The sequence below is a fragment of the Apis florea genome, unplaced genomic scaffold (assembly GCF_048593485.1).
Source record: "Apis florea isolate Af1SG1 unplaced genomic scaffold, ASM4859348v1 contig_2492_pilon, whole genome shotgun sequence".
NCBI lineage: Eukaryota > Metazoa > Arthropoda > Insecta > Hymenoptera > Apidae > Apis > Apis florea.
This window is the reverse complement of record NW_028256593.1, coordinates 785,769-813,768: the sequence shown is the minus strand read 5'-3', so window position 1 is coordinate 813,768 and position 28,000 is coordinate 785,769. Positions and strand designations below refer to the sequence as shown.

Genomic DNA, 28,000 nt, shown 5'->3' with positions numbered 1-28,000 from the left:
TTTTAAATAAAGAAATTTTATTTTTTTTCTTATGAAAAGTAAATAATTTATTCAATCAAATCATATTACTGAATAATTTTTAAGAGTGATATTAATACAGGAAAGTCTACTACTAATATTACTTCACTAATATTTGACGTGAGTACACTTGCTTTAATACTAGTGTACTACTCTTAGTAGAAATACTACTACTACTACTACTTCATAGCTATTTTATGTAAAGTAGTGATGGATTTAACCTAATAATTTTCTAGAAATTTAATTTTTATAAATATTTTCTATATTATTAATTATGAATAATATATTATTATATCTATAAAAATTAAAAATACAAATTTAATATATTTTTTAAATAATAAATAATTATTTATTAGCATCAAATATTATTAAGAAATTAGTTCAAAACTCATAAATAATAACATCATTATCAGTTGTATTCAGTAAAAAACCTGCACAAAAGTGTGTCGGTATATATGTGTATTTATGCCTTGTACTACGCTTCATGTGTTTAGAGCATTCTTATATGACTATGAAAGGAGAAATGCATATATATGATGAGAACGGCACCAATACATGAATGTATTCTATTGCTATTCAAGATGGAGAGAAAACAACGTATGTTTTCCGTAAGGTGGTTGTAAACAAGAAAATCGGAAAAAAATATCTATTTATTAAGTAATAATTAATCGATGAGAAATGGCAAAATCTGTATTGAGTTCTGACACATTGCCAAAAGCAGGTCGGGTAAATGAAGGTAATTTGTTTTTTTAAATATCTCCTGTCATTCTCTATTAAGATAGAGAATTAATTTAATTAATCCTAATAATCGTTTATTTAAAAATGTTGCAGTATGTCGTGAATGGCTAGTGCATGAGGATGGAGCTCTCGCATATCGTTTACAGGATGAAGAAAGTAAGATTAGATCATTTATAAAATATTACTGATTTTATTTTAGCATTATATTTATGTTTTATAGTTAAAGAACATTACTCTAGCAACAAAATGCGTAATGCACAAGTCAGAGAGGATTTACCAAGAGCTAAAGTTGAACAAGAATTGGAAACTCTCAAATATCAATCCTATATTCAACAGCAGTTAGTATTTATATTTTCAACAATAATTTATTAAATATTTATTATTTTACATTTAAATATTTTTATTTTTAGAGAAGAAAGAGATGCACTTGTTGCAAAACAGATTGCATTATCTTTAGAACGCGAAGAAAGACAACAAGAACGAGAATTGCAAGAACAAATGAGACTGCAATTGAGGTTGGATGACGAAGCTGCACAGCTTGAAATTGAACGACATATTCAAGAAGAGAAAGATGAGGTATATTTAAAGATATTCTAATTTTATACTTACTAATATGTATTGTCATAATTTAATCTGTTTTTTAAATAAAGGAATTAGCAAGAAAATTGCAGCAAGAAGAAGAAGAAAGTGCTATAAATAACCATGATGATCCTATTAATGAGCAATTATTATTAGATCAAAAAATTGCAATGGAAGCACAGGATGCTGAATTAGCACGAATGCTTCAAGAAAAAGAACGTGCAAAAATAAGGAAAGCAAGACAAAAAGCTAGACAAAGAAAATTGGAACGACAACAACTTCAAGAATTAGAAGAGCAAAATCTCACAGAGAAACCTCAACGACCTGATAGATTAGAATTGAAAAATGTACAAAGTAAGACTAGAATACAACAGTCTTTAAATTATCCTCAATATCCTGATCCTGAAGAAATACAAACACTAGATGATTCAATTGAAAATATAAGAGAAGTGCAAAATGTGGCTACAATTATTGATCCTACATATAATGGAAATATACATAGAAATACTTCAAGTAGTTCAAGCAGTACAGTAAGCCCTACATATGCATTGCCTACACCACCACAGGAGCTTATGAATGATGATGTTCCATGTTATATGCCCATCCAAGGACAACGAAGAAATCAAATACAATCTCCGTCCCAAACTCATGAAGAAAAACATAAACGTCGAGTGAAAGATGGTTGTAAACAACAATAGAAATAGTCTGTTTCTTTAATGAAATATTTTTTGATAGTTTTTTTTTCGTTGCCATGAAAAAACAATATTTTATTTATCATAAGTTTCATAGAAATTTTTATCATATATACAACTTAAAAATCAATACAAAATAGAATTAAATTTGTATCCTTCGTTTCGTTTACAACGAATAGTTAACGAAAACGAAAATAGAACAAATATAAAAATGAATGTGCCTTTTGAAATGATATGGTGTAAGAAATCAATGAATATCAATAATTCATTCAGTATTTATTAATCAATAATCACCGTCCTAAATCTTAAATCTGCCTTTTTCTATATATATTTATCGAACTGAAAATAATATATTGACAATTATTAATAATATCAAAAAAATTATGCAAAAAAACGAAATAATAAAAACAAATAATAAATAGACAATCAGAATTAAAATTAAAAAGAAAAGATTCAGTTATTATATTTAATTACATTAAATAAATAATAATGTACAAATATTGACAATTTAGACTGAATATTAAATGATCTAAAGATTTTAATCAAACTTAAATACTGCTCTCTAAATTTAATATATATCTAATATATGCATTCTCATTGTCTTTTTCCTAGGGCAATTTTTCTTTTAATTATTTAAGGCAAAACCAAGAATAATTTACTGCCAAAGAAGACATTTGTAACATTCATTTTATATTAGACAAAGTTAGTATTAGGAACATGAGAATATATTTTTTTTGAAAAATATTTGAAGTTACGAATGCGTGCTATAAAAAAAGTGCTTCGTAAATTTAATAATCTTTATTTTAAAAAACAAATTTAATGATTATGTTATAATTTTTACTAATCTATTATAATATAGACGCGCAGTATTTATAGTATTATTATTTAATATTGCTTCAATATTTAAGCTTAACTCGTTATTTATGGTGATTGGAAAATTATTCAATAGTGATAATATTAATTCTTTTTTACATTTATTGTATGAATACAGTTCTATACATGGGTATATTAATAAATTATTTACAAAGTTATGATACACATTTTCATCAAAATTCCCCGTACAAATACACTACAATAATTCATTCCATGAACTTATTACGATAAAGAGAAAGGATCAATTTAACAAACAAATATATTTGCCATATGAATATAAAAGTAATTAGTTTTACAATTTACAGAATTAATATGCTAGTTATTTTTTTTTTTTTTTATAATACATTTTTGAAATTCTTTGCTGTTTTAATACTCCGAAAATATAAGTCAATGAAAGATCTTTTCTGTACACTTGTCCACACATTTAGGAACTTAATGACTCTAATTAGAACAAAACACTTCATTTTATGGCGCAAAAATGTTAATTAAACTAATTAAACAAAAAAAGTTTATAGATTATACAAAATAATCTTTTACATAAAACATATTAATTTTAAAAAAACGTTAAAAAATATACTTTGCAAAATATTATGTTAGTATACAATTAACATCATATGGAATTACTTACTGATAAAATATATCTTATACTGAATATTATTAAATTGATAGCAAAAAACTACCTGCTTCTTTTGTTATATATTTTAGAAATTAATCTTGCTCTGTGATAAACTTTGCATCATTATGATGTAACAAAAGTTTCGTTTCACATGGTCCCACATATTATAATTTCTAATTCATCTTTTTCTCCCTGTGCAACCAAGTATTTCGAAAAACAACTGCATATTTTTTTACATATGACTGTACATATTATTCAGAAGAAAGCACTGTATATTATCTATCATATATTGTAAGTAATATATATTTTGTAATGTTTAGTGTAATTATTTAAAATTGGACAATATTGAATGTACGATTGAGCAAAAAACGAAGCTTAAAAAATATTCATAAAATTACAATTATTTAATTTGATGTATGTTTTGATCTCATAGGTAGCACAAATTTAGTTCTACATCGAATATAATAACCTGGTTTTCTCATTTCTGTGGTTTTCCGTATAATATTCTGTGTTTCTTTTCCATCTTCTCCCTCATCTTCATCATCGCTCAATATCGGAATGAAATTATTTATCTTCCTGTATAATAATAATGAAAAAAATTTATATTAAATCTACATATTTAAAATATTTAAAAAGCATATAAATCATTAAATTCTTAGCTGCTTTTAGAAGCATGAGTGAAATGCACTTGTTGTAGAGTATAGAATGTGAAAAATCTTAAAACTGTTTGATAAAAAAGAAGTAAGCTAATAACATGCTTAAAAAAAAAGCAAATTAATCTAATTGAAAAGTAACCACCTACGAAGATCGGAAGTCGTAGTTTTTGATCTAGTATGGGGAGGTGAAAACATATATTTTGGAACTTCTCCAATTGCTACAAATAAAATAATATTTTTATTATTATACATTCATAGCATTATTTTCATAAATTATTTTGATGAAAGAAATTTAAATATCATATTTAAGTATCAATATAGTATTAAAAATACCTTTTTGATCCAATGGTAGATCCTTTGTTTTTTCTGGTTGTGAAAATAAAAATTGATTAGCTTCTTTATCCTTAATATCTTGTTTTGTTGATTTTCGAGCTCTCCTTGATCCATCTATTTTTTGATTAGAGGAATCTGAAGTAGTACGCTTTTTTTTCATAACAACTTCTTTACTATTAAAATCATCTACTGGATTTGTAGTTTCTATTATTTCTTCTTCTATTATTGTCTCCTCAAAGATTCCTTTGCTCCGAGTACTTCTGGTTTTTCTTTTTATATCCGTTTGAGATAAATCAACGCTTGCCGCTCTTCTCATTCGGGAATTTTGTGCAGCCTGTTGCCTCTTGTTTGCAGTAGATACTCTCTTTTTTGATGGAACGCTTAGAATTTCTTCAAGTTCTTCTGGTATTGATTGTATCGATAATCTACGACTACGTGTATTTGCAGTTGGTTTGTTTATTACCTGTTTCACCAAAAACTGCTCTTCTATTCCTTCTAATGGTGATTCAATTTCTTGTGAAACAATTTCCTTAACATTGCTAGTTCTCCGAGTTTGTATTAGACTGATTGTCTCCTTAGATACAGAACTACCACGTTTTCTTGACGATTTAATAGTACTTGATTCTTCTATTTCTTGTTCATTTGTTTTATATTCTTTTGTTAATTTAGAAGAATTTGCATTCGATTTTTTTGCTCCTCCAGAAGATTGTTTCATCTTTGAACTTGTATTTTTCGTTTGAACTTTTTTTATGTTACCTTCTGTTGATATATTAGATATTGACAATATTTCATCATTTTTTGTCAAAGATTTCATTGGTTCTAGCTCTTTCTGTACTGAAGCAGAACGTCTACTGCTTCTTCTTATTGGAATCTTAACTTCTTCACCCTCTGCTTCTATGGAAACATCTTTGGTTACAGAAGATGCTCGTTTACTTCTAGTTCTTTTTGGAGTTGATATTTCAGATAATCCTTCTGATCCAGAAGAGATCATCTGTTTAATATTTTCATCTGTAGTTACCATAGATCCAAGTAATACTTCTTTCACAAGCGAACTGGCTCGTCTCGATCGTGACATTTTTGATGGAGTGACTTTAGAAGGTGAACTTAGAGGAGATGAATTGATTTCTTTTGTTATGGAAGAAGCTCTACGTGATCTGGTTATTCTAGGTGTAACTTCTAAGTTTAAAGTAGATACATTAACAATATCTTTTGAATTTGTACATTCTGGCATATCTTGGACTGAATTCTTTCTTGTTTTTCTATTAGAATTATTGTTATCAAGTCGTATTGATTCTTTTTTTATCTTAGTTTCATCTGTTATTTCTTTCTTTTTTATAGAAAATTTGGACTGATTATTTTCTTGTCTATCTAAAGATGTAATATTTCTTTGAAGATTATCCTGTCCTTCCATATTGGAATCAGATTCATCATCTGTAATGTTTAAATCACCATAAATATTATTAGTATCTGAAGATATTGATTTCGATTCTTGTTTTTGTTTATTTTGTCTTGTCTCTATTTCATCAAGAACTAAAACTATCTCACTATCGCTATTTGAAGACTCATCATCAGTAATGTCGAAATGCTCACCATTCTTTGAACTTGAATATTCTTCCATGTCGTGAATAAATTCATTCGGCTTATCGTGAAACGATTGATAATGTTGCTCTTTGTTTTCTGAATGATTTAAATTCTTTTTCATTACATTAGAAATATTTTTACATTCTTCTTCATTATTCTTGTAATTTTCTCTAATAGTTTCCAAAATTTTAACGCTCGAAAGATCCTTATAATTATTTTTTTCATTTTTTAATTTTTCATCATCACATAATTCTAAATGATTTGATTGATGTAAACTTTCTGAAAGTTTATTTCCATCTTTACAAAACATTTCTGGAATAATATTCTCTTCAATCTCTGCATTTATTGATTCTTTTGAACTATATCGTGATTCTTCTGGAATAGAACTTTTTATCAAAGGAGTCGATGCAAAAATACAATTAGTATTCTGTTCCTTGGGAATTTTTGATAAACATTGAAATTCATTTTCACCAGTTCTTCTTAAAGAAACATTTGTCTCAAAACTGCTATCTGGAGAAAGTATCGCAGTAGAATGAATGGAAGAAGATAACATAGAAAATCTTTTAGATATTTGCGGGATATTTTTTATGGAATGATTATCCAATATATTAATTGAAGAAGTATTTAGATGTGAATTTACATAATTTCTTGACTTTGAATAATTAGCTAAAGATTCGTTTATAGATTCTGTAGATGTTTGCAAATAAGTTCTTCTAAGACTTGGTCTAGGTCGAGCTGTGTAAACATTTTTACAAGTATAATCACTATTTGATAAAATTGCATTTTCAGTTAGAGATTTTTCACTCGCTGTTGGACTTTCAAAAACTTCTTCACTTAATTCTGAAGTATTAAGTTTAGAAAAATCTTCTTTTCCGTTAATTTCATCATCAGAACTACTTTTCTTTGATTGGCTAATATTGAATCGGATCTGTCGATTAACTTTACGCTCTTTATCTAATACGGGACTATCCATGATTTCTTCTTGTAAATTACCTATAGTTGGAGAAGTTGAGGATCTTATAAGCTGCCGAATTTTCAGAATAGAATGCGGAGTTTCAATCGGAGTATTTCTATTACTGCATATTTTTCGTTTTACCAATGGAGTACTAAATACAGCATTTAAAACTGTTTCATCATCATCCAGCAACTTTCTACGCTTTGTTCTATCTGGAGTTCTCATTTCATTGTCTTCTTCATCATGTGTAACTTGTTCTAAAGTGCGTTTTCTATTATTTTGTACTATTTTAGGAGTCATTACACAGCTTATATTGATTCTCTCATTACTTGGTTTTAATGTAGCCCAAGGAGCAGTGACAAAAGGAATTACAGATTTTTCTTCTCTAAGATAAGTCTCTTTTGCTTTCTTAATAACTGTTTCATAAATATTTAAATTTTTTTGAGAACTTTTTTTATGAGTCATGGGTCTGGGATATCTGGATTCTAAACTTGTATCTAAATTTGTTTTACTTATGCTTACAGAAAATCGCTTCACCACATCAGGTAAAGTTGCATTATAGGCATTTAACATATCAGTGTGCATATTTTTAGAGACAGAAGAATTGAACCACATATTCAAATTTCCACTATTTGCTTCCATGTAACGACATCGCTGTAAATAGTATAATAATTTTATATCTTCGGATTTCGAATCCTCCAGAAATTTGACAAACATTTCTTCTTCTTCAGAATCTAAAGCCAAATGTAAAATATCTCCGAGTTTATCATAATTTTTACAAGCTTGAAAGAAGCACATAAGTAGCTGTGTATAATGTGACTGTGGTCTGCGATGAAAAGCAGATTGGACTAATCCATGTTCTACTGATAAACTTATTAATGTACTCTTATCTTGAATTGATGATAAAGGTGGTTTTTTTATACGTAGATACATCAAAGCTAATTTGTGTTGACTGCTTCTTATCAGTGTTTTTAATACAAGTTTATGATGCCAATCTTTGACATCAGAATCACTAACTAATTGACCAGTCATCATGTCCAGAAAACCATGATAGTCTTCATGATCAAGTAACCAGAAAGCTTGAGTAAGTTTTATAAGACTTGGTCTCATTTTAAAAGAGGAAGGATATTTGATTAATTGATCAACTCCAGGATAAGATCCTTGCAATAACATAGCTAAATCCATCAAAAGATATATAGTAATTTGATGTTTATATTCAATTTCATTTATTTCTGTTTGATCGCAATCGGTCAAATAACTTCTTAATAAAGATTGTAAAGAAGGTGGAGGATAATAACCATTAGTATTTGCATCTCCAGCTTCTCTTTCCCATTGTAAATTTAAAGCAGGACATTCTCGAATAATTAATTCATCTATGAAAAGTACCTCTTCTTTTTCGTCTTTTGGATTATTATTTTTAATTGATTCTCGTTTTTCTTTGTACAAAGTAAACAATTTCTCAAATGGATATGGAATCTTCAGAGTAAGAGAAATTGGTAATGGACTCTCATCTAAATTTTGTGATTCAGGTAATAAACCTACGTCATAAAACCATAGTAGTACTTTGAAATACATAGATACTCGTTTCAATGCTCTTTTTTGCTTCATTAAATTGTTTGTTTCAAAAGGCAGTTTTCCTACTACGTTAGACAAACATTCCAGTTGCTGATAACAAAACCTTAATGTTTTTACTTCGGATTCTCCTATATTATTACCTGATTGATCAAATAAAGGAACACATAAATGATCAGCAATCATTTTTATAGAAGATGCACGCTGTATTCCCCATTTTAAAAAACTCGGATACATGTAAGCGGCACTTCCATCTGACCATTCTTTAGCACATTTGATTAAAAAAGTCGCCCAACGTTGTTCCAAACAAAGTGATAATAACATATCTCTTTGAACATTATGATCACTAGAAAAAGAAACTTCTGTATTGAAAGGTATCAAACCAACAGAGAGACACTTGTGAAATATTTCAGAAGGTTGCATTAATATAATTGGGCCTGTGATGGCAATTTCACGAAGCAATTCAGCCTGAACGCCTCTAGAAAGCCAAAAAGTTAGTTTTGATAAACTTAATTCTATCCATTCAAGAGATAAAGAATTTGGATAAAATAATTCTTCTGATGAAGTAATGTTATTGTTAGGAAATTCTTGCAGAGTACGAGGAATATAAGCACAACTTATTATTTCATTATTATTCATGTTGTAAGACCTATTATTTATATTATAACAGGCCAATATGCTATTTGGATTCTTACATTCACTGATAGTTTGAGGCATTTGTTCCTTATACCATTGATTCAAATCAAACAAGAAAGTTCTATTTGTAGTCGAAATCAAAAGCAAACTATCTTCACCTCTCTTATATTCTGACTCTGTTTGATCTAGATTGTTTCCTCTTTCAATTGTAGACAAATTAATCACTTTATCTTTTGGATCTAATTCGATCTCAAATTTAAGACTGGGTTCTGCTTCCAGATTAAAATATAAATTAGTTCCTCTATCACAATATTTTCGTTCAAACAACAAGGCAAACATTCTCAAGAGAGGAGGCATCTTAAATGAGTCATCTTGGAAAACCACCCATAAATAATAAAAAGGTCTAGGATCATCTGTTGGTTCTAATAATGCTAAATGTGTTATTATCATACTTTCATCTACAGGCATGCTTATCCATCCCACAGAACCATTATTTTGCCATATTATTATTCTGCCTAAACATCCTGATATTAAACAACCAATTTTTGTTGAACTAATTATCGTATTTGTTAATTTTTCATCTAGAAAACCATTAGATTCAAAATCTTCTCTATTAAAGCCAATATGTTTTTCTATACCTACAAATGTAAAAATGAGAATATATATTAGAATAAAAAAAGAATAAGAAAAACAATTCAACTTCAGCAACTTACGTTGAGTTAGCAAATTACAAGTCATATGTTTGCTATTATTTCTATGAAAGGAATCTTTTGTTGTTAAAATTTCTATTTCAGCAGGAGAAATTTCATCCATCATCACAGATAAATCAGGAACCTCCCAAATAGATCTTTGAAGATCAATCATGAGGTGATGAAGATTGCGTAATACTACACAAGCTATACCATCCATTTGCATAAGAATATTTTCTGGTCTTTTATCATTGAACTCTTCCCATTGTGTTCCACCAGATACAATACAAACTTGTTCTATACCAGCTGGCATCTACAAAAAAGATATAAATATTATAAATATTATTTCATTCTAAATGCTTTATTTCAATACTTACTTTAATAGCTCTTAAAACACGAGAGGTAGTACAATCAAATATACATAATAAACCCATAGAATCTTTAATTCTTGTTGCTTCATTATCTAAACCAACAAGAAGTAAAGGTAATTCTCCACATTGAGCAGGAAATTGACAAACACAAGTGATCTTTCCTCGAAAAGTCCATGAACTGGTACTTTCACCAGTTTTTACATTAAGAACTACTAAATGGCAACCATAACTTAGCCAAGCATACGTAGTATTATTTAGAAAACCTCCATGAACATTATCAGTATTATTATATATTCGTGAAACATTTGATGATCCACATCTATGATCATCTTCTTCTATATTATTTAAGTATTTTGTTATAGAATGTTGAATATCTATAACATTACGTATCTACAAAAAATAATGTGATTAGAAATGATATCACTATAACATAAACAAGTATTGCAATAATCATATGAATTTTTTCAAAAATGCAATATAACATTATTAATTACCTCGCAGCTAACTTCTTCTAATTCTTTCATATTTTACACGTGATATTAAAATAGATGAAATAAGGAAGAATCATTTATAAACTTTCTCACTAAGGTCACCATAAGGTTATGTTGCCGCCAAATTTCAATAATCCTGTTACATACCGATAATGACAATTGGCACAAGCTTGGATAGCGTACATTCACAGTAAAATATGATAGAGTATTCGGAAAACGGCGTAATTTAGAATCATACAGAAGAAAATTTATATTACTTTTAAATTCGTTCCGCTATTCGTACGTACATTTTAAAACTGTAACTATACAACTGCGAAGTACGTTAAGAAGTGTTACCAATTGCATGATTTATCATGACATTTAATACATACATAAAATATTAATTACTATATAATTTTAAATATAATCAAATATAGGAAATTTAAACAAGATAATGAAATTTAAAAATATTTTAGAATAATTATACTAAAAAAGATTATAAAATAAAGAATTTTGATTATTTATCGTATTCGATGCTCATAAAAAGGAAGCATTATCTCTAATTATTAAATTCTAATTGTTATATTAATTTCATTTAAAAAATATTTGACATTCTAACTCTGAATAAAAATATTTATAAAAAGAAGGAGAATGTAAAATTAATAAACAACGAATTTATATTATTTTTTGTATTGTTATTAAAGTTTAATTGATGAATTTATGATTTCTTAAAAGTTCCTATATTTAAATTTTATATATATTGCACTTGAAATATTAAATTTCAAATATTTTTGTTTTATTTAAATTGTTATATAATTATTTATTATAATTATATATATATTTCAAATGATGTAAATTATTTATTTCGATTTCAACTATTAAATTTATTTAAAAAAATGAAAATATCCTAAATATATTAAACGCTCTTAATGATATTTCTATAGTGGCTAGTCCCCAATTGATTGTGTCAAAATATTTTTTTATAAATTCTAAAACTAATATTTACTATAGTATTTACAATAAATACTATCTAATGTTATAATTACAATTATTTCATTATTAGAATAAGTTCTATATATTATAAAAATTGAAATTATAATAATATTGTCATAAATATATGTTAATAGTTCTAACCTTTATTAATATTACACATTTGTTAAATTGGTTTATAAAGTTTAACATTATTAACAAAATATTAAGAAATGATTATTGTATTATAAAATGTCATATCAAGATTCGCCGTTTTCGACTATGTATGGTCAAGATGATTATGATATTGATGAAGACAATGATGAGTATTTAGAAGATGACAGAGATGTTGAAGAACAAGATGAAAGTGACGAAGGTACAATTATTTTATAAAAAATTTTATTTCATAAGTAATATGTATATATTTACTCAATGTAAATTTTCAGACACAGAGGAAGCAAGTGAGACAGATCTTGGAAAATCTGAAGAATACACAGAAATAAAAGAACAGTAAATAAATAAATTTATATTAATTTTTTTTTTTTTTTAATAATGAAACTTAAAATTCCCAGGGTTTATCAAGATAAATTAGCTAGTTTAAAAAAACAATTGCAACAGTTAAAAGATGGAACACATCCAGAATACAATCGTAAACTAAAACGCTTAGAAGCTCAATATAAAGAAAGGTTCATATTTTCTGTTATAAAATTTGTTTTAAATATAATTATTATGTTCTTATTCCTTCAATTAAGTTATTTACTTACAGATTACGATTGAATATAATTTATCGCGATTACTTGACAGAATGGGTGGAACGAGATTACATATTAGAAAAGAAAGCAGCAGTGAAGGAGTTTGAAGAAAAGAAAATAGATTTAAAAGAAAATTTATTAACTGACATGGAAGAAAAACGGAAAATGATAGAATCTGATCGACATACAATGGAACTTACTGGTGATTCAATGGAAGTAATATAAATTTAATATAAGTATATCAAAATATTATGATAAATATTATTATAAAATATTCATTTTTCTATTCATTATTTAGGTAAAACCTGTAATGACAAGAAAATTACGAAGACGACCAAATGATCCTGTACCTGAAAAAGTAGAAAAACGGAGGAAACCACCTCCTGCTCAATTAAATTATCTATTAGATGAAAAAGAAATAGAAAGTGATTTAAAAGCTATTAGTCGCGGTAAAGTACTGACCACTGTTCGCAAACCAGGTACTGATTCAAAATTTTAAAACAATATGCATACATTAATTTTGCATCATCTTATAACAGTATTACCACATTACAATGCAATCAACATGCCTTCACAACATATTCCTCCACCCTCTGATAGTCCAATGATAGAGACTAGAATAGAAGATGGAAAACTTTTACATGAAAGGCGATGGTAATTTTAGTTTTTATATTTTCATGTAAAATGTAAATATGTTTTATATTCAAATAAATAAATTTAGGTTCCATCGCGGACAACCAGTGTATGTAGAAGGAAAAGATTTAACCAGGTTTGCTGCAAATATTTCTGCGATAGGAACAGAAGCCGTAAGTAAATAAATATTAATGAATTCACATTATTTATTTTTTTTATTATATTTTTTTTTAAAATAATAATTTACTCATTTCATAGATTTGGGTGAAGAAAGTTTCAGATGGAAGCAAAGTACGGATATACTTATCGCAATTAAGTCGAGGGAAGATTTCGATCAAAAGAAGAGCATCATAATGACTATCATAATGAAGAATTCATCGTTATAAATTTAAGTGTTCAGTAATTGTTACACTTGTGATATGATATTAGACTTGTAGTTTATTGAAGTTCTATTTTCTGGATTCAATATAACTCTTACTGTACTTGTTTTTTGCCACCAATAAAACCAGACTTTTTGATGATATTGTATTGCCATATACATCCATATAAAATAAGAGAAAAGTAACAGAAACATCATAGCTAATAATAAATAAGTTGTCCATCGTGCTGGAGGAAAATTATCATAATTATTTTTTGCATAAAAATCGGCCGCAACTATACAAATGTAAGAACATCCTATCGCCATAGGCGTAATAATAATGCTCCGAAATAAATCAGCCTTCAAACTGCGAACGTATAATTGATGTTGTTGTTGATTAAGGCACATCCAAATTATTATGGAATGTAAAATATTGTAGCGAGGAGTTCTTCTGACATCAAAGTGATATCCACATAATTCGCAACTATTCCTGTTACTTTCCTCTAGCCAACGTTCTAGACATTTTAAATGTATTGCACCCATAGTTCCCTTGAAAAAATTTTATCTTTTAATTTCTTTGGAATTCATGAAATTTCATTAATGTTAATGACCATTAGCTAACTTTACACTTGCAAGGATATGTAATAGGTAAGTGTTGGGAAGAATCATAGCAAATGCGACAATGTATCTCCTCATTAAAAGATTCGGGTAAACTCAATTTCGGTCTTTTATTCGAATCATGTTTTATATCAAGTTTCCGTTTTATTGTCAGCTTGACATCTTTATTTTTTTGATCGCATTCCGCTTCGACTTTCGCTATAATTTTTTCTAGCACACTTTCGACGGAACTCCTTTGACTGGTCATTATAAACTGATTTTAGTTGTTTAATCTGAATATTAATGTATTCAAAAGAAAAAAAGACAAACGAAAATATATCAATTACATGATAATTTCAGTTTGTTATTGTTATATCATTTTAACTGTTTTTGTTTATATCATTTTATGAAGTTATGAAAAAATAAAGCTCATTATAAAATATAACAATTTTTTTCATTATCTATATAATTTTATCCTATTTGCTATAAATACACATGAATAGGAAAAAGAGGACCGAAGTATCTTGTTACATGTATAAAAACTTGTATTACGTTATGAAGAATACAGTTAAATTAACTAAGATATTATTAATGAAATATATAATAATGTGCAGTTTGTAATTAATCACTAAATTATGAATAAACATTTGTCACTCAGCCATCATATCCACACTGGGGCAATCTTCACCTATATTACTCGGAGATGTTTCTAATTCTCCGATTTCGTTAGATTCGCTGTAAATATAAATTTCATATAATATGTATTTCTATAAACTTTTTAGAATATAAATTTTTTAAATATTATTGTTTACCTGTCTAATGAAGGGTCATTGCTAAACATTTCAGTTGGAACAGTAGGTGGTGCTTTTTCTGGTACTAATTCCAAATAAGTTTGTCGAGACTCTAGATGTCTTTCTACTTCTTCTGGTGTCATATGACCATCTGACATTAATGACATTGGTACTATATTATTTGATGATTGTACCTGAAATATAAAATGTTTGTGAAATAATTTATTTATTTATTATATATTAAAATTACATATAATTACTTACTATGGGTGTGTTATTTGATTTTGTCACTTTTGGAGTAGGTTTCTTCTTTTTATTTGTATTAAGAGGTTTTGTTACTGTCGGTATATGATGTGGTGTGTGATTACTAATGCCTATTTCTATTTTTTTTCTAAGAACAAAATATAAAATCAATATAAGTAACAACTTAATTTTTATAATAAAATTTCTTTCAATTACCTTTTTGAAGTATCAAGACGTGTAACTTCTTCATCAGATGATTCTGTTTCATCACTTTCACTAAATGAAGCATCTACCTTCTCATATTGTAATAATCTATCCAATAAAAAACTTTTATCCCTATTTACTTTAAGTAGTTTCCTTTGTGTAGATCGTAAAGCTTCTTGAAAACATTCATTTTCCTAAAATAATTATTAAAAAATAAAATTGTAATTAAAATATATATAAAAATATTAAATATACATACATAAATTAAAAATTTTAATTTTCTTTTAAGATTTCGATATTGATCCTTGTAATTAGGCACTTCCTCCTCTGGACTATCATCGTCATCATCTTCTGCATCTGCATTGTTGTTTGCAATTGAACGACAATACCATTCTTCCAACATTGATCATCCGCAACTAAAAATTGATAAACATAAAATTATTTACAAACATTATTTTATATACAATATTTTATAAAAATGTAATAAAGAAGTCATTTTTTATATTGTTTATTCCTATAATTATAAAAAATATTTTTATGCAAAATAATTTCATTATAATTTATATATTATAAATAACAAATATATTATTAATGTCAATTTAATGCTATTTAAGGTTAACTTCTCAGCAATAGAAGATAGGTTGACAATATATTAATAGAAAATTAAAGAAAGATCAAATAGAACTGCAAAATCTGAATTAAAATAAAATAAAATGCAATAACACTTACGCAAAACTTTAAGATGATTTCTTTTGTGATGCGAATAATCGAGATGAACAATTAGAAAGATAAATAAGTTGTTTATGACTGGCTTCCATTCTGAATTTCTTTATCGATTCTATAGTAAATTCAAAACGTTATCATTCGACAAGAAATTTTAATTAAATATTTACATACGATTTGATTCTTCTTTTAGAAGATAAACAATAAAAATTTTTATAAATTTCATAAATATTAAATTAATAGTTTTTAAATATATTTTTTAAATCTATAATAATAGAAAAATTGTAGTATTTTCTTATTTATGGAATAAGCGATAAATTTATGTAATTATCAAATTAAAATTTTTTAATTTTATGCAATATCTATTAAATAAATAAATCATACAAAAAATATATAAAAATATATTATCTTTATATATTGTAATGTATATATTATTTTATTTATTAATTATTTATTATATCATGTATTTTTTAATAATAAATCATAAATAAATATTGATTATATCTAATTAATGTATAATGAAAAATAAAAAATTGAATTATAAATAATAAAATGATAAATGTTGTACATATTTTTCGCCAAAAAATTTACATATTAAATAAATTTTTCAAATTTGAAACAATAAAATATTTTTTAATATTTAAAAAATCGATGTAATTATTATTTTTTTTTTAAATACCATATTTTCTTCTTTTTTAATGAATATTTAAAATTTTAAAAAAAATAATTTATAATTGTCGCCATCGATGCGCTGTTACATGTTCTAATTTGTTTCAAAGAGTTTCCTATCTTCTCAAAACTGATTGTCTATGAATATATTGAAGTAAAATTAATAAACTTACATGGTCGAAGTTTTTAGTTTTTATAAAACAGTCTTTAGAGAAGAAATTGTTAAGTGTTACTGTCACAGTGTAAATTTTTTAAAACGTTTTTAATAATTAAAAAAGGATTTTTGCATTCCAAATGGGTATACCGAAGTTCTTTCGATACATAAATGAAAGATATCCTTGTCTCACAGAAAAATTGAAGGACTATCAGGTAATTAAAAAAAAAGTTGTCAACAGTACTTGCCCTTTATGTTTTTACAATTCTTTATCATTACTCAATAGTGTCTCCTTTGCATTTTTCCTATACATTCTGTTACTATAAATTTTTTGGTTTTTTAAACTATGCATATAAATAATATCTTAAAAATAAATATATCTTTATGTATTATCAATGTATGATTATTATTATTTCCAGATACCTGAATTTGATAATCTATATTTAGATTTAAATGGTATTATACATGAATGCTCGCATCCGGACGATACGGATGTTACGTTCCGCATTTCAGAAGAAATTATATTCAAAAATATATTTCGTTATATTCAGGTATTATTTTGCATGATCCAGCCTCAAAAGTTATTTTTTATAGCGATTGATGGCGTGGCGCCACGTGCGAAAATTAATCAACAAAGAAGCAGACGTTTTAAAGCTGCAAAAGATGCACAAATTCAAGAAGCTAAAGCAAAAGCTAAAGGTATAAATTTACCTAAAGAGAAAAGATTTGATTCTAATTGTATAACTCCAGGAACACTTTTTATGTCCAAACTGGATGAACAATTAAAATATTTTATTACGTATAAAATATCAACTGACAAACTTTGGCAAAAGTGTAAAGTTATATTAAGCGGATCTCAGGTTCCTGGAGAAGGAGAACACAAAATAATGGACTACATACGTCATATGAAAGCACAACCAAATTATGATGTAAATACTAAACATTGTTTATATGGTTTAGATGCAGACTTAATAATGTTAGGTTTATGCACTCATGAAATACATTTTACATTGTTGAGGGAAGAATTGACATTTGGTAAAAAACAAAGAAAAGTTTGTTTAACTCCAGAGGAGACAAAGTTTTGTCTATTTCATTTATCTCTATTAAGAGAATATATAAATCATGAGTTTTCCTCATTAAAGGAAAAATTGCCTTTTTCATATGATTTAGAAAAGATAATTGATGACTGGATTTTAATGGGATTTCTTATAGGAAATGATTTTATACCACATCTACCAAATTTACATATTATACATGGTGCATTGTCTGTACTATATCAAGTATATATCGACGTAATGCCTACATTAGATGGTCAGATAATCTAAAACAAAGAAAGCATGTAATACAATATATTTCATAAGTTATTTAAATTTAAAAATTTATTTTAGGTTATATAAATGAAGCGGGAACGTTAAGATTAGATAGATTCGAAAAATTCATGGAAAGACTTAGTCGTTTCGATATATTACAATTTTCTGAATATTATGCAGATTTGAAATATCTCGAAAGTAAAACAGGAAGATCTCTTATTGAAACTGAAAAACTCAATGAGAAAAAATCAAGTAATGAAGAAATTCGTTCTCCAAAGAAAGTACAAGATAAAGAATTCGATATGTTACTTAGAACTGCCGCGGAGATGGTATTTATTTAAATCGTATTTAAATAAATTTATAATATTTGATTTTTAATATTGATTCTTAATGTAGTCATTAGGAAGATATGATGACGAAGACGGCGGAGATGATAAGTCAGATAGTGAAATGTACACAATGGAATTTGTGCAATGCAAGAAAGATTATTATATTAATAAATTAAAATATGAAAATATAGATGAGTAAGTGTAATTAACAAAAATTATGCAATCTAATTTATACATTATCTATGTATATTAACTATTTTAGAGATTTTTTACGTTCACAAGCCGAGGGTTATGTTAGAGCAATTCAATGGAATTTAAATTATTATTACAACGGATGTTGTAGCTGGTCGTGGTATTATCCACATCATTATGCACCTTATATTTCTGATATAAAAGATTTCAAAGATTTGAAATTGGAATTTGAATTGGGAGAACCATTTTTACCATTCGAACAATTATTGGCTGTGTTACCATCTTATAGTAAAGAATTATTACCATCAGCATTCCAAACATTATTAACTGAAGAGCAATCTCCTATAATTAACTATTATCCATCAGAATTTGAAACAGATTTAAATGGCAAGGAGCAAGAATGGGAGGCTGTAGTACTTATTCCATTTATAAATGAAAAAGATCTATTAGATGGTAACTAAAAAATCGTAAAATTGTAAAATTTCATTTTTCTATAAATTAAAATTATTAATTAAAATTTTACAGCAATGGCGCCTCATTATTCAAAATTAACTTTGGAAGAACAAGCAAGAAACAAGCATGGACCAATGTGTTTATTCACTTACACAGAAGAAGAATTAGGCGTGTATCATGCACCTGAATATTTTCCTAATGTTATTAATAATTTTGCAAAAATACAATTAATTAATCGTGAAGATATTTACGTTCCTCGAGAAAAATTAGTACGGGGCTTGTGTTCTGGTGTAAGACCAGATATATATTATCCTGGTTTTTCTACTATACAACATATAGAGCATACTGCAAGTTTGGAAAAAGCCAAAGTAAATTATCTAAAATTTTCTCTTCATTATTTTATCTATTCTACTTTATTTTATTAAAGTATTGTCATCGTATATAGATAAAAGTATTTCAACGACAATCTAATCGAGAAAGTATGATTTTACATATAAAACCACAACCCAAGATTAATTTAACGACAATAGGATCAAAATTATTAGGTCAAATAGTATTCGTAAATTGGCCACATTTAAAAGAAGCTTTAGTAATCGGTGTTTCCAGTTCTTCTTGTATGAAAATGAATTTAATTAATCCGCAAATGAAACGTTTATATGATACCATTGATGGATCAGAATGGACTGTGGAGAAAAAACGTATAACAGAAACGTAAGTAATTAAAAATTTTTTTTTAATATTGCTTTTATAATAATTATTGTTTGTAGGTATAAAGATCGTCTCGGAGTAGATATCGGAGAAACTAAATTTTTAGTTCATGTACGATTACTAGTAGGCAAAAAATACACTTTCGGTTCTTATGGAAAAGTGCATATTGAAAAGCATTGGAGTGAAATACCAAGTTGTTATGCTTATCAAACTGTAGTAAAAGATATTACGATTCATTGCAATAATAATACACCAATATACAAAACTGTTAATGATATCTTCGAACCAGGGATTACATGTTTTATGTTGGGACATCCATATTATGGAGCAATGGGAAAAGTATGACATGCAGAGTAATAGGAAAACAATGAACTTTTAAGTTCCATTTTTTTTTTCTTTTGATAGGTTCGCGAATCCGCGATTTGTAAAAAATCAGGTCGAATAAAAGTATCTGTAATAACGGTGCGAGAACCATCTTTCGAAGGGATCAAACAAATTCAAGCTGATCTTCAAACTCAGTATATGCGCGGGAATATAGCTTCACAAAGATTGGGTATAAGTCCTTTACTTTTAAGCAGAATTACTGGTACAATTTTTGTAAAACAGTCTTCAAATGGACTTCAACAAGATGAAGTTACACATAACATTGGATTCAATTTAAAATTCACTAAGAAGAACGCGGAGGTATGCATATATATATATTCTATTTCTCTTTAATAAAACAATTCTTATTTTTTTTCTTAAATTTAGATTCCTGGTTATACTCGGAAAGCAGAAGACGGTCCTTGGTTTTACAGTCCCAAAGTTCTCGATTTAATTCGTAGTTATATGTTGAGATGTCCTACTTTATTCGAGCGATTAGCTCAAAATCCAACCACAGGTATCTTTCAAGAGGAAGATCTATTTATTAAAGGGTAAAGAATAAATTTAATTAACAGTCAATTTTTAGCAACTTTGATCATTGATTCGCAATATTTTGATGTTACAGTTCTGGAGAACTAAATGATACAGTGGCATGGTTGAAAGAACAACTTCATGGAATAGAAAGCCGGACGTGTGGCAGGGAAATCGTTGAAAGTTCTATAGTAAAAAAACTTGAAGAAGAAGTGGATACATATCTGAAATCATCAAACAGTATTGGAAAAGTTGTAGATATGCAAGTACAACCATATTTGCTTTATACACCAAGTTTGCGTGTACGCAATCTTTCACCCGATCCAAAAGCAGAAACTTATTTATTAGATAGAATTTGTTGCATTAAAGATAATTTTACTGTACCTCTTGGATATAAAGGAACTGTAATTGGAATACAAAAAATGGAAAATGTGTCAGATACTATGTATGATGTTTTGTTCGATAAACCAATCATAGGTGTGTGTAATTTTCTATTTATTTACTATTTCTTTAATAATAAATTTGATTCAGTTTAATATTATTTTTAGGTGGTCTTAGTATAAATGGCTCTTCTGAATTCCGCGCATATCGTTTAGCAGCTCTTGATTTTATAAATATTAGTTATGGACAAAGAATAGAGCATAGTAAAGAAACTATAAATACAAATACAGAATCTACAGAACAATGGAAAAATCTTATATCTAATCAGGAAACACAATCGCGCACAAATGCTACTACATCATATAAGAATGAAAATCATTTGCCAATCGAGGCAGCGATGTCACCAAAATGGATTGTCCATAAGAATACCGAAGAAACAGCGAAGAATCAATTGACTCACAAATTTAAACAGTATAATATACAGAATACTGTGAATATTCGAAAATCGCATAAAACAATGAAAAATATGCAACTTCCTCAGAACACACAGAAAAAATCATCTATAGAACCAACATCTGAATTCCAGGCAATATGGAACGAATTGCATAAAAAACAAGTTAGTTTATTTTATGAATATTGATGTTTTACAAGACCATTTAAATCTTTTGTTTGCTTTTAATAATATGTTTGAATTTATAATATATTATATTATTATTATTGTATATTATTTTCAATTTTGAAATTATTTTTTATAGAATAATTCTTGAAATTATTTTAATTATTTTAATAATATTTTAACAAATTTTAAATATTAATATAATTTATAGGAATTAAACAAAGCTACACCACAAGCTTCAACAAAACTCGAAAATCCAGTAAGCATAGTTATACAATTTCTTTCATTTTTTAATATACTATAACTATAATAATTTACTTACAATTACTAATCATATTTCAGCCTCAAGATCCTAGTGCTTTCTTGAAAGCAGTGTTAAAAATTCCTGATGGAAGTGCTCAAGAACATCAACAATCTGGAGTATGTAAAACACCTAAATGTTCAAATAATTCACAGAAAGAAAATAAAGCATTAGATACACCACCTTTAGTGCAACAAATGTTCGATGTAAGTACTTATTTCAATACTTATTTGTTATTTAAATATTTCACTTTTTGAAAGAAAAAAAATTGTTTTATTTCAGCATGCTCGACAGAATGATAAAACACCAACATGGTATTGCTCGCAATTATTAAATTATTATCAACTCAGTGGAGCAGGAATGCCTAGATATAGCTATTTTTGTATTGGAGAAAGTAATTTGATTCAAGCACAAATTCTTCTACCAGACAAGAGGATATTTGTAGGAGATCCATGTGTGAATCACGAACAGGCAGCAGGAAGTGCTGCAAAAAAAGTTTATGCAGTAATTTATTTAATTATTTCATTGAATTATTTTTTTAAATTTTTGTATTTTAATTGATTAAATTTATTTCCAATTTTTTAACAGGAATTAAAGTTAGCTAACTTATTGCCAAATATGAAAATACTTCTGCCACCTCCTCAACATTGGTATTCTAATCCCCAGAACAGTAATTGGTCACAAAATATAAGATCACCAGCCACACCATATTATCCACCAGAACCTAAATTTCTTCAACTTTCCCCTGAATGGGTCAAAAAAGATCATCGCAGTACTAATTCTCAAGATACGTCCAAACAGAATAATCATTATAAGCATCAATCAAAAACATCTCAGAATGAACCAAAGTCAGAAACAAAGAAGTGCCCAACAACTTTTGTACCCTTACAAGCACAAAAGAAAAGTAGACATATAATAGCTAAAAAGGCTATTAGTAAAGATAGTGCAAATCAAAGTGCCAAAGACAATCCTCAATCTACAATACAACAAAAAGAAAAGGAATTGCCTACAAAGGTTTGTTAAAAAAAAATATCATTTTTCCTTGAAACAATTGTAAATTATATTCAATTTTAAATTTTAATTTTTTCAGACGATAAAAGTAGAAACCGTCAGCACAATTGTCGAAAAACAAAAACCAGTGCAAAGTACCTCACATCAAGTACAAAATACACAGACCGTGATTAAACCTAAAAAATCGCGAGTTGCTGCAAAATTTTGCATATCATCACAAATTGAAGAAAACAATCACAGTAAAAATTCAACTTAAAAAAGAAAAAGAATATTCGTCGATAAGCAATAAATGCATTTCGACGTGTTTATCTCTTTTTCATATATTTCTTTTTGATATCATGTAATAAAAATTCCAAAAAAATGAAGGTGCATGTATGCAGAAAAAGACTTCAAAAACATTGAAGTATCATGCGTATATACTCAATTATAAATACTTTTTATTTTAAAGTTATCTTTTTGCCCCCTTTTTGTAAGCATATGAACTCGTTATACGTGTGAATGATGTTAAAATGTCTAAGTTAATTCGTAATATTTACTTAATGTAATTACGAAGTAACAAGGATAAATGAGTATTTTATATGTTTCAATGTTTTATGAAGAACAGTATTGAATACTATAAGCTACAGTATATACATCATATTGAAGAAGAAAAATGACTCGTTTGTAAACTTTTAAAATGCTGATCAATAAGAATGAATAAAAAAAAGTCAATGTATTATGTAATATACGTTTGTTTATCGCTTTTTCTTTGTATATGTAATTTTTTTAATATACACATTATAGTTTTTATTTAAAATTATTTGTTATATAAAAGATAAACGTTACCCTTATCAAATCAATCCGCGGCAAAAGATATTTTACATAGAATAGAGTAGCGTTTATTTAATAATTGGCTTATTCTTTAATTCATTATTGTGATTAATTATTTTTTGTTACCTTTTCTCTTTCTCTTTTATTGCTTGCGTGTCATTACATTCCAATTATTTGCTGAAGATAAATTCTGCAAGCTAAAATTTTGCAATAATTCACACATCCGTTTGTTCGTTCGTTCTCGCAGCACATTTCTAACGAAAGCGTCCTTTTGTGCTTGCGAAATTGTGAATAAGGCACCATGTTTCTCGAAGGCGACACGAAGCCACTGTGCTGTCCATTCTATGCATGTCTTATTTAATGTCAATAAAACTTCTGCGTGAGGTTCCAGATTACTCCGTGGTACTTCGCCTCCTATTATACATTTATTATTATGAAAACATTCAAAATTTTTACAAGTATATTTATTTATTTACATACCCACACACTGCAAAATCACAGAAACTAATTGTTGACCAATTGGTTGTACGAACGTCTGTAAGTGTGGACTCTGAGTAATAGCATGCGTAAGAAAATGTCCGGCCGCTCTGACAGTACCCGTTTCTGGTAATGTTAAACAGTCAATTCCTGTAATAAATAAAATTAGATTTTTAAAGATTATACTCTCTACTATTTTTAAGTTTTATAAGTAAAAGAATAACGTAAATTGAAATTTACCACATTGCAACATTTCAGGAATTTGATCAGGAATTTGTAACAACATTCTGGTATTCTTTTTGCAAATTTGAGCCAATAATCCAAGATATGCTTCCATTAATTCTGCCCAGTCAGATAAATTTCCGTTTACGGATCTGCAAGCCCTAACACCACATAGAGTAATTGAGCTTATATCTGCGAAAACGGGACCTATTATGTTATTCGGATCTCGTCCAAATAATAATACAAGTTGTCGAAGAAGATTTAAGGCAGCGGGATGAGGCCAAGTCTTATACGAGTTTGCTAAGATAAGAAGCAGAGGTCGAGCATCTTCCTCTGGATGCAACAACGACGTTAAGGATTTTTGAGCGCAAATATACATCTCTTCCAATGTGAAATTATCTTGACCCCATTCGGGATGAGCAACGATTTGACTAAATATTGGTAGTAAACCATCTAACACAGCCTTTCCAATAGAACCTTCCAATGTAGAGAAAAACATGGTAGCCATTTTTAATTGATTTATCACTGCACCACGTGCTATAAACCAAGGTTGTTGCAGAAGTTCTTGAATTTTTATTATACATAGACCTAATGTAGCATCCAAGTGAGCTAATTGTTCATCAACAGAAGGTAAAGTATTCAATAATTTTCCAGCTGCATACATTAATCGCAAACCCTCTGCACATCCTGGAGTAACATTCGGAAGAGTTCGTTCGATAGTATTGAGAATAGATGGAGCAAAAGGTGTAAGTTGTTGCTCACATTCTCGAGCTAAATCTTTTAAAGCCATAGTAGCAAAAGGTGCTGTCACCGAACCTCTTGTTAATCCTAAAGTAACAATTCGAAGCACCCTTTCAAGCCAAGGATCTGGATGTTCTCCGATCCATTCTGCATATGCTCCCATTGTTGAACATGCACATGCAAGTACCTGAAAACATAGAATAAAATCTTACATATTTATATTGTTAAATAAAGTAAAGTGAATTTAAATTTACTTTTTTTTTTTATAAACATGATATATTTTTTTCATAAACAAACAATCATAACATATAATTTGATTATGCACCATTTTAATACAAGAGAATTTGTTGTACCTCTCCAGGGTAATGATCGTATGGGATATGACTAAGAACCAAATCCATCAAAGCAGGAATGTAGTGGGATTCCTCAATACCAACACTGTCTGCTAAAGCTTCAAAAGCATGCAATGTAGATTCTACTTCTGTCCATTTTCCGGAGTTATCTAATGTTTGACTCAGCCTTTGTCCTAGAAGCACTAGTAAATCTTGTCCTAACACTCTGTAACAATAATCCAAAGCATCTGCCACATCTTGTCTATAACACCTGAAAAGCTCTCGTTCATCTGCATCTCCTGCTTCGCTAAGAGATGAAGGAAGTGTCGATTTTCTTAATAATGCTTGAACTAATCTTGCATAAACAGGTTTCAGAATCAACAAAGCACGACTTTCATAAGGCTGGTCGAGAGTAGGAAGATAATCCTGTAAGGCGTACCAAAATCCAAATGGAATAGAACTGCGAGTTTCATTTGTAGGATATCTTCCTTCTTGTTCAGAACATTGTAAAAGTAATTCAATTAAACCTTCAACAGTCCATTTCTGTGTTTCGTTTCCTTCTTCTACTAAAGCATTTAGAAATGTTCTACTATGAGCTTCTCCAATTGCAGTTAAAATTTCACAAAAATATTTTCTATTATATTGCCTTGCCATGGTTACCAAACTGTGTGTCCATTCCCACAATGTTTGTGGTCTCTTTGTAAGCTCATTATGAGTTACTATCATGTTCAAACATTCTTGTACAACTTCCCAGCCTCTGACATTTTCTTCATCATATCCTTCCCTTTAAAATTGTGCAATTTAATTTATAAATATACTATATACATGTATATATATATATAATTATACTGAAATATATATATATACTGAATATATTACACTATATATTATACTGAATCTTATATATAAAAAACTATTACTATTTATATTTATATTTATGTACATATATGCTATATATATTAATATATATTATATAGTATATATATATATATGTATATCTAACTAATTTATAATAAATCTACTTTTAAATTCTATTTATTATTATCATATATATATATATATATATATATTATACCTGCTTGGAGCATAACATGCTGCAGCTGCTAACAAATGAGAATATATTTGTCCTGTTGCCTCAAGAGGAAGTTGACCAACTTTAAGCCAAGCTAATGCACATTCCATAGCTAATAAGTGCATATCATTATCAATGTCTTGAGCGTTTGGATTGCACATTAAAAAAACTTGTTGTAAAAGCCAGGTTGTCTTATACCATCCATTTACTAAACATTCATGTAATTTGGCTCGTCTTGCTTCATGTCTTCTTTCAAACTGATAATATTATTAATATAATATTATTAATATTATCATTTATTATCTATTATTTTTATTAGATTTATAAATTATTTATATATATATATATATATTTCACCTCTATAGGTAATACAGAAAGTGTACGTAATAACAGTTCTAACATGGGAAGAGAATTATACGATAACATCCGCATCAGTTCATCTACAACATTTTTATTCTTGTCATCATTCTCTGCCATTGCACAAGTATTTGCTACAAATCCAGCTAACTATAACAATAGAATTTGCTATTTAATTATCTAATTAATTTAAATTAAATTAAATAAATTCAAATAAAATATTACCGCATGACAGAGTTTAGACAGAACAACCTTTGGCATATTTGGCTGCTTCATAAAATTTATTAAACGCTCCTGTAAAGCAGGATACTCACTCTTGGGTACTTCTTCCCATTGCTTAGAAATTTTGGCATGCAATGTAGTAGCTGCATAAAATTGAGCTTCTCTTGACTATGATAAAAATCACAATTGTTATTTTTAACAAGATATTTATATTTATATGGAAAAAAGAATATTCCATATACCTTGGAAGGATCAAGAAGTTCCCAGACAAAAGTCCAGGCTTCTGGAGAGGCCTGAACCCTGAGGAGCCATGCATGCACATCATTATTTCCTTCCGCGTAAAACTGTTTCACAGCTTGATCGATTACAGTTGCATAATCCATCGTAAATTGTTTGCTAAATCTTATAAATAATCTTATATGTTCGATAATTACTAAATCTATACTTGAAAAGACCTCATTGTCATTAAAGAACTACTTCTTTCGTCTAATTTCGTCAGAATTTTATATTTAGTTCGTTTCAATGTTTCTTTCACTAATAAATATTCTATCATCTTCCTTGTAAATCATTTAAAGCGTGGTCCCGTATGAAATTCTTGCACATAAATTGCTTAATCCCTGTTTACACAGTCCTTTTCGATTTTTCGACCGTCTTCAAAATTTCATGATTGCGCGCAAAAACGACATCTTTCGCTATCGGC

General features: G+C 27.9%; 7 protein-coding genes across 11 annotated transcripts; 3 read left to right on the top strand and 4 right to left on the bottom strand.

Moving 5' to 3' along the window:
* On the top strand, window positions 1-3,058 carry LOC100863060 (uncharacterized). 2 transcript variants are annotated; one of them, XM_086905906.1, is made up of 6 exons: window positions 1-138; window positions 513-754; window positions 850-912; window positions 977-1,094; window positions 1,167-1,332; window positions 1,407-3,058. In XM_086905906.1, exons 2-6 carry the CDS (start codon window positions 697-699, stop codon window positions 2,031-2,033), a joined length of 1,032 nt encoding a protein of 343 aa, XP_086762032.1. In that variant the 5' UTR covers window positions 1-138; window positions 513-696; the 3' UTR covers window positions 2,034-3,058. The 2 variants fall into 2 exon arrangements, with proteins under 2 accessions (XP_086762032.1, XP_031772625.1); XM_031916765.2 differs by lacking the exon at window positions 1-138 and having other exon boundaries at window positions 516-754; window positions 956-1,094.
* Elys (AT hook containing transcription factor 1 homolog) lies at window positions 2,980-11,114 on the bottom strand. 4 transcript variants are annotated; one of them, XM_086905902.1, is made up of 7 exons: window positions 10,804-11,114; window positions 10,316-10,699; window positions 9,963-10,251; window positions 6,096-9,887; window positions 4,506-5,936; window positions 4,315-4,390; window positions 2,980-4,092 (listed from the first exon to the last, which is right to left on the bottom strand). In XM_086905902.1, the coding sequence occupies exons 1-7, from the start codon at window positions 10,831-10,833 to the stop codon at window positions 3,921-3,923; spliced, it is 6,174 nt and encodes a 2,057-aa protein (XP_086762028.1). In that variant the 5' UTR covers window positions 10,834-11,114; the 3' UTR covers window positions 2,980-3,920. The 4 variants fall into 4 exon arrangements, with proteins under 4 accessions (XP_086762028.1, XP_086762031.1, XP_012342741.2 ...); XM_086905905.1 differs by having other exon boundaries at window positions 4,319-4,390; XM_012487287.2 differs by having other exon boundaries at window positions 4,506-9,887.
* A 405-nt stretch (window positions 11,115-11,519) lies between these two features.
* Window positions 11,520-13,654, top strand: LOC100862943 (sin3 histone deacetylase corepressor complex component SDS3). The gene is made up of 8 exons (XM_003694122.4): window positions 11,520-12,124; window positions 12,195-12,258; window positions 12,321-12,434; window positions 12,515-12,716; window positions 12,799-12,979; window positions 13,040-13,154; window positions 13,222-13,306; window positions 13,392-13,654. Exons 1-8 carry the CDS (start codon window positions 12,001-12,003, stop codon window positions 13,485-13,487), a joined length of 981 nt encoding a protein of 326 aa, XP_003694170.1. The 5' UTR covers window positions 11,520-12,000; the 3' UTR covers window positions 13,488-13,654.
* On the bottom strand, window positions 13,330-14,404 carry LOC105735614 (E3 ubiquitin-protein ligase MARCHF3). Its single transcript, XM_012487204.3, has 2 exons — window positions 14,114-14,404; window positions 13,330-14,040 (listed from the first exon to the last, which is right to left on the bottom strand). The coding sequence occupies exons 1-2, from the start codon at window positions 14,354-14,356 to the stop codon at window positions 13,540-13,542; spliced, it is 744 nt and encodes a 247-aa protein (XP_012342658.1). The 5' UTR covers window positions 14,357-14,404; the 3' UTR covers window positions 13,330-13,539.
* A 211-nt stretch (window positions 14,405-14,615) lies between these two features.
* LOC100863177 (uncharacterized) lies at window positions 14,616-16,164 on the bottom strand. Its single transcript, XM_012487205.3, has 6 exons — window positions 16,056-16,164; window positions 15,586-15,742; window positions 15,339-15,520; window positions 15,144-15,270; window positions 14,901-15,073; window positions 14,616-14,823 (listed from the first exon to the last, which is right to left on the bottom strand). Exons 2-6 carry the CDS (start codon window positions 15,727-15,729, stop codon window positions 14,739-14,741), a joined length of 711 nt encoding a protein of 236 aa, XP_012342659.1. The 5' UTR covers window positions 15,730-15,742; window positions 16,056-16,164; the 3' UTR covers window positions 14,616-14,738.
* Window positions 16,165-16,950: 786 nt separating this feature from the next.
* Window positions 16,951-23,790, top strand: pcm (5'-3' exoribonuclease pacman). The gene is made up of 17 exons (XM_003694116.4): window positions 16,951-17,087; window positions 17,292-18,183; window positions 18,261-18,511; window positions 18,579-18,706; window positions 18,774-19,156; window positions 19,229-19,524; window positions 19,602-19,867; window positions 19,924-20,203; window positions 20,270-20,548; window positions 20,615-20,778; window positions 20,853-21,235; window positions 21,307-21,755; window positions 21,967-22,014; window positions 22,098-22,262; window positions 22,339-22,560; window positions 22,645-23,070; window positions 23,147-23,790. Exons 1-17 carry the CDS (start codon window positions 17,013-17,015, stop codon window positions 23,321-23,323), a joined length of 4,884 nt encoding a protein of 1,627 aa, XP_003694164.2. The 5' UTR covers window positions 16,951-17,012; the 3' UTR covers window positions 23,324-23,790.
* On the bottom strand, window positions 23,783-27,984 carry cdm (importin-13-like protein cdm). The gene is made up of 8 exons (XM_003694118.4): window positions 27,543-27,984; window positions 27,304-27,468; window positions 27,079-27,228; window positions 26,725-26,978; window positions 25,671-26,433; window positions 24,595-25,504; window positions 24,358-24,504; window positions 23,783-24,291 (listed from the first exon to the last, which is right to left on the bottom strand). The coding sequence occupies exons 1-8, from the start codon at window positions 27,681-27,683 to the stop codon at window positions 24,020-24,022; spliced, it is 2,802 nt and encodes a 933-aa protein (XP_003694166.1). The 5' UTR covers window positions 27,684-27,984; the 3' UTR covers window positions 23,783-24,019.
* Between the last annotated feature and the right edge of the window lie 16 nt (window positions 27,985-28,000).

Excerpts from the sequence above, each read along its gene's own strand:
- LOC100862943 (XM_003694122.4), top strand. The coding sequence starts at position 12,001 with ATGTCATATCAAGATTCGCCGTTTTCGACTATGTATGGTCAAGATGAT. Across the intron at positions 12,125-12,194 it reads ACAAGATGAAAGTGACGAAG|ACACAGAGGAAGCAAGTGAG; the intron begins GTACAATTATTT and ends GTAAATTTTCAG. Across the intron at positions 12,717-12,798 it reads TTACTGGTGATTCAATGGAA|GTAAAACCTGTAATGACAAG; the intron begins GTAATATAAATT and ends TTCATTATTTAG.
- cdm (XM_003694118.4), bottom strand. The coding sequence starts at position 27,683 with ATGGATTATGCAACTGTAATCGATCAAGCTGTGAAACAGTTTTACGCG. Across the intron at positions 27,469-27,542 it reads AACTTCTTGATCCTTCCAAG|TCAAGAGAAGCTCAATTTTA; the intron begins GTATATGGAATA and ends TTTTTATCATAG. Across the intron at positions 27,229-27,303 it reads TGTCTAAACTCTGTCATGCG|TTAGCTGGATTTGTAGCAAA; the intron begins GTAATATTTTAT and ends CTATTGTTATAG.
- LOC100863177 (XM_012487205.3), bottom strand. The coding sequence starts at position 15,729 with ATGTTGGAAGAATGGTATTGTCGTTCAATTGCAAACAACAATGCAGAT. Across the intron at positions 15,521-15,585 it reads AATTAAAATTTTTAATTTAT|GAAAATGAATGTTTTCAAGA; the intron begins GTATGTATATTT and ends TAATTATTTTAG. Across the intron at positions 15,271-15,338 it reads CGTCTTGATACTTCAAAAAG|AAAAAAAATAGAAATAGGCA; the intron begins GTAATTGAAAGA and ends TTTTGTTCTTAG.
- pcm (XM_003694116.4), top strand. The coding sequence starts at position 17,013 with ATGGGTATACCGAAGTTCTTTCGATACATAAATGAAAGATATCCTTGT. Across the intron at positions 18,512-18,578 it reads TTAGAACTGCCGCGGAGATG|TCATTAGGAAGATATGATGA; the intron begins GTATTTATTTAA and ends TTCTTAATGTAG. Across the intron at positions 18,707-18,773 it reads AAATATGAAAATATAGATGA|AGATTTTTTACGTTCACAAG; the intron begins GTAAGTGTAATT and ends TAACTATTTTAG.
- LOC105735614 (XM_012487204.3), bottom strand. The coding sequence starts at position 14,356 with ATGACCAGTCAAAGGAGTTCCGTCGAAAGTGTGCTAGAAAAAATTATA. Across the intron at positions 14,041-14,113 it reads CATATCCTTGCAAGTGTAAA|GGAACTATGGGTGCAATACA; the intron begins GTTAGCTAATGG and ends AATTTTTTCAAG.
- Elys (XM_012487287.2), bottom strand. The coding sequence starts at position 10,833 with ATGAAAGAATTAGAAGAAGTTAGCTGCGAG. Across the intron at positions 10,252-10,315 it reads GTGTTTTAAGAGCTATTAAA|ATGCCAGCTGGTATAGAACA; the intron begins GTAAGTATTGAA and ends TCTTTTTTGTAG. Across the intron at positions 9,888-9,962 it reads TTGTAATTTGCTAACTCAAC|GTATAGAAAAACATATTGGC; the intron begins GTAAGTTGCTGA and ends TTACATTTGTAG.
- LOC100863060 (XM_031916765.2), top strand. The coding sequence starts at position 697 with ATGGCAAAATCTGTATTGAGTTCTGACACATTGCCAAAAGCAGGTCGG. Across the intron at positions 913-955 it reads TCGTTTACAGGATGAAGAAA|CATTATATTTATGTTTTATA; the intron begins GTAAGATTAGAT and ends ATTTTATTTTAG. Across the intron at positions 1,333-1,406 it reads TTCAAGAAGAGAAAGATGAG|GAATTAGCAAGAAAATTGCA; the intron begins GTATATTTAAAG and ends TTTTAAATAAAG.